Genomic DNA, 11306 nt, shown 5'->3' with positions numbered 1-11306 from the left:
ATCAAAAACCTTAATTTCTTTTCGACTGAAGACAGAAAGACATGAACATCTTGGATGACATGGGGCTGAGTAAATTATCAGGAAAATGTTATTTGAAAGTGGGCTAATCCTTTAAAAAGATAACGTGATGATACAAGTTAGTATGTTCAGAACTCACCACAAGATGGCAGTATCCTCTTAGGAATCAAAGTGACAGGCTGCGCCTCATATTCAAAATAACCTAATAGCCTCATAGTGAAGTAGCCTACAACAACTGATGGTTTAACTATGATGGCGATTTTATTTTGTATTTTCTCTGTATGATACCGCACATGGACATTGGACTAATGGAGAACATATTCAGTGATATAACAGAGGCCTGAAGTCATCCTCAGTGTTGATACTCTGAGACACACTGTGACTAAATCACATTCAACCCTCATTCAGAAACACCACAGATGGTTGCTACACCTTAGACAAATATATTTTAAATAGTGTAAGATTTAGGGCTAAAATAAAAAATTTAAAAATGAGGGAAAATATTTAACTTATTGGACTACTAAACAGAGAAAATGTATTGCATATTGAACTAGATATTCCACCATTTTTAATGGCATACAATGGGATACAGTTAGGCCTACCTTAAAATCCAAGAATGTGCTTAAATATCTTTAAAGTAAGCCCAAATGGTGATAGTATTGTTGTTGTAAATAAAAATAATATGAGAATAAAACGAGAAACAGTGAGGCAATAAGGGAAGTCTGTATGTTAATGACTCCTCCCAGGTTTTGTGTTTAGTATTTGTATAGTGAAGCAATAACAAGACCTACCATAGGTGTTTAAAGGTCTCTAGGTAATATCTCTTTTATTTTGCATGCATTTAACACTGCAATGATGGCAATGTGCTACAGTAATGCACTTTTTGTGACAGCATTTATCCTTGGTAAGCATTTTCTTGATTTTTTTAAATCATAAAGTTAATATGTTCTTGGACACTGATTTATTTCCGACTGAACAGGATGCACAGCACAGGACAGTGTAATTCAGTCCAAACCAGTTATGACAGCTTTTGAAGATGGAACAGCCACTCTTGACTGCACTTACAAAGCAACCAGCACTCAGTATCCAAATCTCCTCTGGTACCAACAGAAGACAAATGGATCACCAAAATACATGCTGATAAGACATTCTGGATCGAGCAACAATGATGAAGAGTTCAATGAGAGATTTAATGCAGTTCTCAACACATCTACATCAACAGTTCCTCTGAAGATCCAGGATCTGCGTGTGTCTGACTCTGCTGTGTATTACTGTGCTCTGAAGCCCACTGTGAGAAAACTGAAGTCAAACCACATACAAAAACACAGGAGCAGAAACATGATCACGGATCGTTTAGTCTGCGCTTCTTTGTTATAACATCATCATCATCATCATCAATACATTTAGATAAGCAGTGATACATTGTTAAAAACTGTGTAGAGCAATACTGTTTTTAAATGAATAATAGAAGATTTATTTTTCTTTTATTCAGCAAGGATGTGTAGTGTCCTGAAAATAAAATGCATCACAGTTTCCACAAATATATTAAGCAGCACAACTGTTTTCAACATTGATAATAATAATAATGCTTCTTGAGCAGCAAATCATCATTAAAATGATTTCTGAAGGATCATGTGACACTGACGACTGGAGTAATGATGCTGAGAGGCTTAATTCAAAGACATTTAAAAATCTTACTGACACAAACATTTTTAAGGTAGTGTTTATTATGGAATCACACAGTAGATGCATTTATAACACAGAAAAAACATACAAATGAGTGTGATTGGCTCTTTCTTCAGTTCCTCAAGTGTGAAATATAGACATGATGTTCAGAGAGGAGGGAGTTCACAGATCTGACATGATCTAATCGTGTCTGAAAGAGACTGTGCACTGTAAAAAAAAAATAAGTTGATTCAACTTAAAATAATTTGTAACCTGGCTGCCTTAAAATGTTGTGTTCAATAAGCTAAAAAACATTTGTTGTTTACACATATATTGGAGTTCCTTAAACCTAGAATTAATAGTTGGGGTAACAAAGGTGAAGCTGAATCAACTTAATATTTTGTGTAACCAACAAGTTTTTAGTAAGCCCAACTAGATGAGAAAGTTGTGCCAACTTAAATTCAAGTTGAAACAACATAAAATTAGTGAGACCAACAAATGTGGAGTTGTTTGAACTAAGCATTTTGTTGAATAAACCTTTAAGTATAAGTTGTGCATACTAAATACAAATTGGCTAAACCTAGAATTAATAGTTAGGGTAACAAAAGTGAAGCTGAATCAACTTAATTTTTTGTTTAACCAACAAGTTTTTAGTAAGCCCAACTAGACGAGAAAGTTGTGCCAACCTAAATTCAAGTTGAAACAACATAAAATTAGTGAGACCAACAAATGTGGGGTTGTTTGAACTAAGCTTTTTGTTGAATAAACTTGTAAGTACAAATTGGCCAAACTAAAACGTCTTGTTGAATTAACTTAAATTTTTAAGGCAGCCAGGTTACGTTTTCAAGAATAGTTAATCTCACTAGTAATGTTAAGTTCATTCAACTGGCCAAACTATTTAATTTGCCCACACAACTCAAGTTTCTATTTTCTACTGTACCACATAAAAATGGAATGGACATTTAAGAACATGCAATGTATTTTATTTTATTTCAAAATTGACAGCATGCCATTTAGTATTTACTATAAAAACACCTTTAAAAACATTGACATTTCCTATTAACTGTGGAACTATACTATAAAGTACGTTGAAAACTATGTTCTCATTTCATAACGTCTTTGTTGAACAATTTTCTAAAAAAAGTATGAAAACTTGTAGATGCAACAAGTTTTGGTAGCTTAGATTAACTCATTTTAAAACAAATATGTTAAACTTTTTTTTAACCATGCAAAATGGTGGTGTGATGCAACTACTGATTAGTGTACAAACAGTAAACATTTGTGTAACTAACAAATCGATGCTACCAACTGAAACTATATTGATGACATTAACTAGGACAACTTGCCACTACACTTTCTCTTGAAGCAAATCTTACTGACACAAACATTTTTAAGGTAGTGTTTATTATGGAATCACACAGTAGATTCATTTACAACACAGAGAAATCATACAAATGAGTGTGATTGGCTCTTTCTTCAGTTCCTCAAGTGTGAAATATAGACATGATGTTCAGAGAGGAGAGACTCAGAGTTCACAGATCTGACATGATCTAATCGAGTCTGAAAGAGACTGTGGATGAAACGATTCAGTCTGACTCTTCTCAGAGTGAACACTTGAACAATGAATCTTCATTCACTTATTCTGCTCTGTGTCTCAGCAGGTGTGTATTTCTTTGATTCATTCATTGCCTGATTACAAAGAAATCTTTCTATAAATGAACCCATTCCTCTTCTGTTTCAGCTGCTGTCTTTGGAAATACCATCAAACCAGACACAACAGAAGTTGGTGCTGATGAGGGACAAAATGTTAAGTTGTCCTGTAGTTATTCCTCCACTGGACGTTCAGATACTCTCCTCTGGTACCGTCTGTTAAAGTAACAAAAAAGGATCAAATCCACATGGATCTGATCATCTCCTCTGCTGCAGTATCAGACTCTGCTCTGTATTACTGTGCTCTGAGGCCCACAGTCACAGGAAACACAAGAACACTGTACAAAAACCTGATACAATGAGAGAAAAACCATTGTGAGAAAGAACCTAGTATACAAATAATGGTAACACTTAACAATAACAGTACATTAATAACCATGAACTAATACATAAATTAATAGTTACTTCCACATGAACTCATGATTAGTTAAGATATGAACTAATGAAGAGTGATCCTTAACTACGACAGGAGTCATAGGGATTCATGCATGAAAACAGCAACCTTAACTACGCGTTAATACATGTTTGATAATTAATGCATTAATTAACATTTAGGGGTAAACTAAATAAATCAGCCTCCATAAGAGTAAACAAGAAGTACTCTGAATTTGAATTAAACGTGATTTAATACTGTCATAATTTACACTGTAATATCATAATCTGCCATCTGCAGCTTTGTGACAAATAATTGCAATGGCACATGATTATTTAGCCATTAATTACATAGATCTGTCTAATCAAATGTGGAAAATAGACTAACTACCACTAATAAATTTAATTTGATCTAAACTGTTTTCTGATTTTTACAGTTCATTTATATTTAGTCATAGATATATAGTCATAGTTTATTCCCGGAACTAAAGTATGAAGGGTTTGTTTCTGGCGGGACACTCATTAGTGGCGCACGCTAGGTGTTCTCTTGGCACGTTTGTTGTGTTGCTGGCATTTTAAACTAATAAATGTTGACTGCTTTGGTAAGCCGAATTAATAATTAAAGACATATTTACATGTATGTTTTATTGGGATTTTCAGGAGGTTATGTGCAGTTATTAACTGTATTTGTATTTTTGTCATTTAAATGTATATGCTTTGATTAGCATTAGCTTGTGGACGCGCGCGATTTTACATGTAAATGTGCCTTATGTGTGTCTTTACAGGTATGTTTATGGCTTGCTTTCAAGTCCATATATGTTTAATTATATAAATAAAAATAAAATACAAATACTTTTTATTTTAGTTTTTTTGTACAGAAACTGTTTAGGATGTAAAGGAATAAGGATGGCACTCTATAGTATTTATTCATATATTAGTTAATGATGTGTGATATGTGCATCATGTCATGACTTTACTTGAGGGGGCACAATCATAATTAACTAATTATTAACTAAGCATATACTAACATCAACTAATGGTTGGTTAATGTATACTTATGTCATGACTTTACTTGAGGGGGCACAATCATAATTAATTCACTGTTAACTACTTACCAAATTCAGCTCATGATTATCATTAACTTACTATCAAACACACATGTACTAACAGTATTCAGCCCAGTTAAGTGATGTTGTGTGACTTTTCTAAAAGTCAGAGAATGGAGGTACAGTATGATCACGGCCTGCGTCTGGATGGAGAGTGATCTTCTGAATCTGATCCCAGCAAACGCTCCCTTACCTTAGTTCATGTTTCCTGTTTGGTTATTTTTTTGGGAACCGATTCCTCAGGAACTGATGTAAGTCACAGTAGTTTTGTTTGATAGGAAAGAATATCACAAAACAGATTAAGACCTTTCAAGATAAATAGTGTATTTAGTATTTTATATGTTTGATAAGGAGGATAAGTGAAAATAATGGCAAACTAATCCTGTGCCTTTCAGTGATGTTTATAATGAAGCTGCTGATGTCAGTAGTTTAAATTCTGACAATAATAAATTGTTTAAATTTATTTCAAAGTCCAAATATGTATTATTCCTTCTTATAGAGACTGTTTGATTTAGTTTACCCTAAATGTTAATTAATGCATTAATTATCAAACATGTATTAACGCATAGTTAAGGCTTCTGTTTTCATGCATGAATCCCTATGACTCCTGTCGTAGTTAAGGATCACTCTTCATTAGTTCATATCTTAACTAATCATGAGTTCATGTTGAAGTAACTATTAATTCAGGTATTAGTTCATGGTTATTCATGTACTGTTATTGTAAAGTGTTACCCAAATAATTACATAATCTAATGCAAAAATTATAAAAGATAAAACAAAGCAACATTCTAAAAGTGAGTCATATATATTTTCATTTGTTACACAATGAAATGGCGCTATTTCAGTTGTGTAATACTTGCAGTTAACCATAAGAGGGCAGTAGTTACTCAATATTACAGCAGCTGTTCATATCAATTGTTTACATTTTATATCAGATTTTACATTAAATATTCTTAAACCTTCACAGAGTGCAGATCAGAGGACACAGTTGATCAGACAAACATGTGTGACTGAAGGAAGATCAGTGATATATAAAACAGATTCAGCACTAGAAGGTTAGTATTTTTGAAGAATTATTATAAAGTGGTGGGAAAAGAGTTATCAAACAATTAAATGATGTACAATATACAATACAGCATATGGATGAAAGTGAACAGCAGCAGGAAGTTGAGCGAGGAGGAAGTTCCTGTGTGTGTTTGTGACTGATCTGCAGTGACTTACAGCTCAAGCACTGAGAGCCTCAACAGAGAACTGATCTGATCTGATTCAACATGGACACATGCTTCATACTGATTCTCATTGTGGGGACAGGTGCATTATTTATTAATTAATACAATTCTGTACATAAACAATTACTATTTAAAAGCATCGAACAGTATTTTTTGTTTGTTTGTTTTTGTAAAAAGAAAATTGTGTTTGCAATAGTATTTTGTCAACCTTGTTTACACAAATCAAAAATCACTTTTTTATTGTTGACAGGTTTGGTGACTGGAGACAACATTGAGCCAGATAAAGAGAGAGAAAAAAACAATAAAGAAACAGAAACTGTCAAGATGAGCTGCTCATATAGTTCAAATAGTGAATATGTTTATCTTTACTGGTACAGACAATATCCAAACAAAGAACCTCAGTATTTATTACGCAAAGAAGCACGATCAGCGAGTAGTTCTTACGCACACACTTCTGATGATCGGTTTCAGGCGACTACATCACGAACATCCACTGAACTCACTATTACTGATGTTCGTCTGTCAGATTCAGCTCTCTATTATTGTGCTCTAAGAGTTGAAGCCCAGTGATACAAAACATGAAACACGTCGTACAAAAACCTGAAGCTCTTTTCACTTTGAACCGATCTAGTGAAAACCACAATCAAAACCACAATCTATCCAGCCCCAAATGTAATAAAATATGTGGTTACACCTGTGTGAGGCTGAATTAGGTCTTTGTTATAAGGAATACATGTAAATTAATATTTCAGAAAAGAAGCATTAACATCATGACCAAATATCATATTCCATATGTTCAAACCACTTTTCTTATGGCCATAAAATTTGCAGTTTAAAGTAATATTGGCTGCATATGAAATGCTGGATCTAAGTGAAGCAGAAAAAACAATATATTAACAATAACTAGAAACAAAAACACTCTTCACTATAAAACAAGAACTGAACAACCAACATAACACAACGGAGAACTGATTGAGAACAGACTGAAACACACGGCGTAAATTAGGGGTGTCGCGATTTAGCGGTGCTAATGCTAACCTTGATATTCAAAACATGAAAAATCGATATTGTGTTAATTAAGAGTGTGGCAATATATATCGCGATAACCGTAATATTTGAAATGAATAATACACATGATAATATAACATGTAAATAATCCAGCGCCAGTACCTGGTTGACATCCCAAAGAACAATAGGTGGCGGTACTGCACCTTGACGTTGCCATGTGACATAAAACAGAAGATGCAGCGCGCGCAGCTGTTACTGCAGTGCAAAATCATGTCATCTGATAAGACAGAGGAGATTCTCTACTCAGCAGAGCATGTGAGCAAAAACGTTTTTAGTTTCAAATTTATCTTTAAATATTATAATGTTATTTTTTAATTTCATCAATGTTGATTATGAAAAGTGAAAAGCATGAGTAAGACAGGATAGCTACAACATAAGATGCACGATATATCAGGAGACATGGAGTGGGTCAGACATGATTTTGACCACTTCATTAAGTTCTGTTTGTAGAGAGACTTTCGTTAAAGTGATTTTCTTTTGTATAAATAGTATCTTAATTTTAATCATTGTTTCATCAACCAATTGCCTGGATTTAATAAATAAGAAGCAAATATAGCGGACAATATAATGGAGGCGCCGGCGCGATCACTTGCATTGCACATGAACTGGAGCGTGTCTCATAAATGAACCGAAACTAAGCATATAGGCTACTTGCCTCATAGACATGAGAACTATATCTATAGAAAGCTTGAAATGTCTAGGTGTACTTTTAAATGAAACAATTCAAAATGAAAAGAAATAGGCTACATATGTAACATGAAATGTGCATTTAAAATGCAGACAGAGACATTTGAATGATTTAACATGGAGAATTAAGACACCATTTTGACTGTACATGGGTGGTCTGTGTTCAAGCCATCTTGGTTATTTTCGTAAGGATAATGTATATGTATAATGCTATGCTAATCTACATGGCCTTTAACACTGAATAGAATACTATAAAATTAATATAATTCCTGCCTCTAAATAAAAGCACATGGTCTTTAAAATGTGCATCAGAAAGTGTTTTCAGTTCTTTGGGAAACATTCAGGCAGTGTTTTTTACTCCAGTTTGAAATCAAATACTAAATGCATGTCTTCCTTCATAACAATTTGCTTAAGACAGAATGCAAAAAGTAAAAATAATTGTGCCTTGTGTTTATCAGTTGTTTATCAGTATCTGATTACCCGTAGTTGTATCCAATGGTGTGATTCATTGGCTTAAAAAAAATGAAAAAGACAAAATAAAGTAAAGATGAATTTGACTGATAACATTGTATTTTTCAAGGTTTCTAAAGATATTGCAATGTGAATTATTTTGGCCGCGATAACCGTGGTGTGAAAAATCTGATATCATGACAGCCCTAGCAGAAATACACTGATCAAACACAGGAACTGATTGGATGATTATCAAGACACACCTGAACTCAAACTCTAATCAAATCAGAAATCATGATACAAACAGGCAGAGGACAGAACTAAAACACAGAACAAGAAAACCAACCTAGAATCAAACAATGAACAGAAACAGATCAAAAACAAACTCTAAACATGAACAACTCAAAACGTGACAAATATAATGTTTCAGAATTTTTTTTCTGGCAGAAACATCAGTTTGTTAAACCGAAAATAAGCACAATACATAATAATAATATCATGTTGGGAATGAAAAATTAAGTAACCAAACTGAAAATTAATATTTCTAAAAATGTTCAAACATAACATTCCTTGTAAATGCAGATGAAACTGAAAGGTAAATTTCAGAAATCTAATTGGCAGGACATAAAACTATATAAAACATATTTCAAAATCACACACAAAACACAGCAGAGAAAACAAGAGAAAACAGTGAGCGTGATTGGCTCTTTCTTCAGTTCCTCAAGTGTGAAATATAGACATGATGTTCAGAGAGGAGGGACTCAGAGTTCACAGATCTGACATGATCTAATCGTGTCTGAAAGAGACTGTGGATGAAACGATTCAGTCTGACTCTTCTCAGAGTGAACACTTGAACAATGAATCTTCATTCACTTATTCTGCTCTGTGTCTCAGCAGGTGTGTATTTCTTTGATTCATTCATTGTCTGATTACAAAGAAATCTTCTATAAATGAACCCATTCCTCTTCTGTTTCAGCTGCTGTCTTTGGAAATACCATCAAACCAGACACAATAGAAGTTGGTACTGATGAGGGACAAAATGTTAAGTTGTCCTGTAGTTATTCCTCCACTGGAGGTTCAGATGATCTCTTCTGGTACCGTCAGTATGGAAGATCAAAACCTGAATTTCTTGTTTCCACCTTCAGTACTGCAACAGATCCTGAAGTATCTGATGTAGATTCAAGATTCTCTGTTAAAGTTGAAAAAAAGGAACAAATCCATGTGTATCTGATCATCTCCTCTGCTGCAGTATCAGACTCTGCTCTGTATTACTGTGCTCTGAGGCCCACAGTCACAGGAAACACTGTAACTCTGTACAAAAACCCTTCTGTATTTAATCCAATGAGAACAAGCAACAGACACAGAGACAAAGACTACAAGAGAATCTATAAACTGCAGATGTAAGTAATAAGTAGAGCAATAACTGAATGAAAATAAATAAACTGATTAGGCCTACATTAAATCCATACAAAAGTAGTCTATAGATTATGTTTCACATCATGTGACTTTATTTCGATTGTGTAACACGTGTCAAACCAAAAGAGGGCAATATCTCTCAGTATTACACTTAACAGAGAAGTTTCCTTTAGGGTTTCACAAGCTCCTCCTCAGAGTCTTTATGATATTTATGAAAGCAAAACTCTCATTGACAGATTTATTTTGATTTCAGTGTGAATTTAAAACAGATCATGAGGTGGATCAGGAATATATTTCTATTTGCACTCTTCAGTCTTGGTATGCATTTCTTCTCTTTTTTAAGAATTTAAATCATTTTTGAATATTTGTTGTTTGTTGATATGGATTTTATGAGTCAAAAATAAAATCTACATTAAATATTTTTAAACCTTTACAGAGTGCAGATCAGAAGAGAAAGTTGATCAGCCAGACAAACATGTGACTGAAGCTGAAGGAAGATCAGTGACATTAGATTGTTCATATACGACAGCTTCAACACAGCCAAACCTCTTCTGGTACATCCAGAGAGCAAATGACTTTCCTAAATACATCCTGAGAAGAGACAAGTTTGGAGTTGGAGAAAATGGCACTGAGTTCCAGGAGAGATTTCACTCTGAACTTTCATCAAATTCAGTTCCTCTGAAGATCAAGGATCTGCGTGTGTCTGACTCTGCTGTGTATTACTGTGCTCTGAGGCCCACAGTCACAGGAAACACATCAGATCTTTACAAAAACCTGTTACAATGAGAGACAAGAAAGATCAGCTTATTGTAAAAGTGATCAAATATAAAAAAAAAGTATGCTAAAGTGAATAAATCTTTGACAATATAAAGATGAATCACATTAAAACCAATATTGTCTTACTGTCCTAGTTGACAAACCAATTTAATAATAAAAAATACTGTCAAATATAACAAAAGTTAAAATATCTCAAATTATTCTCATTTAATATAAAGCAATTATATATACAAAAAAATAGCTAGCTAAATATGTATATACCTATAAAGTAAATATTCTTCATATTTCCATCTGTTAATATTTTCATGTTCATGTTCATGAGATTAAATTAGACAGACTGAAAAATGCAAAGACATCTAGTATTTAAGCCATGCCTTTATAAAGCAGGACGAAAGAGGTTACACAAAAACACAGAGTACAAAACAGAAACACCCACTCAAACACACACTCACTTACACACATTCACACACACACACACACACACACACACCATTATTTACACACAAATGAACCAGTGTGGCTGTAACAATATGGTAAAATTGGGCCAAAACTCAGATAAGAGGTTGAAATCAGATCAGACCCAGATTTATTAAGCTGTAATAAAACATACCTGTTCATTTTTGTTATATTTTTATTGAATTTTGATGTTATGTGTGATAAAACGCCCTCCTCGTTCCGGTTTGACTGTAGTAAAATTAATGCAAAAAACGAAAATAATCTAAACCTTGACAAAAAGTAGTATTTGAGAATAAGTATAAATCCTGATATTCGAATTCAAATTCCATTCAGTTTCCACACTGTAAAAAAT

General features: G+C 33.6%; 1 protein-coding gene across 1 annotated transcript; it reads left to right on the top strand.

The window, feature by feature from the left end:
- The first annotated feature begins 9162 nt into the window (after positions 1-9162).
- On the top strand, positions 9163-11306 carry LOC137002850 (uncharacterized). The gene is made up of 4 exons (XM_067362765.1): positions 9163-9202; positions 9282-9705; positions 9975-10039; positions 10158-11306. The coding sequence occupies exons 1-4, from the start codon at positions 9163-9165 to the stop codon at positions 10505-10507; spliced, it is 879 nt and encodes a 292-aa protein (XP_067218866.1). The 3' UTR covers positions 10508-11306.

The sequence above is a fragment of the Chanodichthys erythropterus genome, chromosome 16 (genome assembly GCF_024489055.1).
Source record: "Chanodichthys erythropterus isolate Z2021 chromosome 16, ASM2448905v1, whole genome shotgun sequence".
Taxonomy (NCBI): domain Eukaryota; kingdom Metazoa; phylum Chordata; class Actinopteri; order Cypriniformes; family Xenocyprididae; genus Chanodichthys; species Chanodichthys erythropterus.
This window is presented reverse-complemented; position numbering and strand designations above follow the sequence as displayed.

What these genes read in the sequence shown, in the direction of transcription:
- LOC137002850 (XM_067362765.1), top strand. Translation starts at nt 9,163, where the DNA reads ATGAATCTTCATTCACTTATTCTGCTCTGTGTCTCAGCAG. An exon ending in TCTGCTCTGTGTCTCAGCAG is followed by an intron (nt 9,203 to 9,281) that starts GTGTGTATTTCT and finishes CTTCTGTTTCAG; the next exon opens with CTGCTGTCTTTGGAAATACC. An exon ending in ATTTGCACTCTTCAGTCTTG is followed by an intron (nt 10,040 to 10,157) that starts GTATGCATTTCT and finishes AAACCTTTACAG; the next exon opens with AGTGCAGATCAGAAGAGAAA.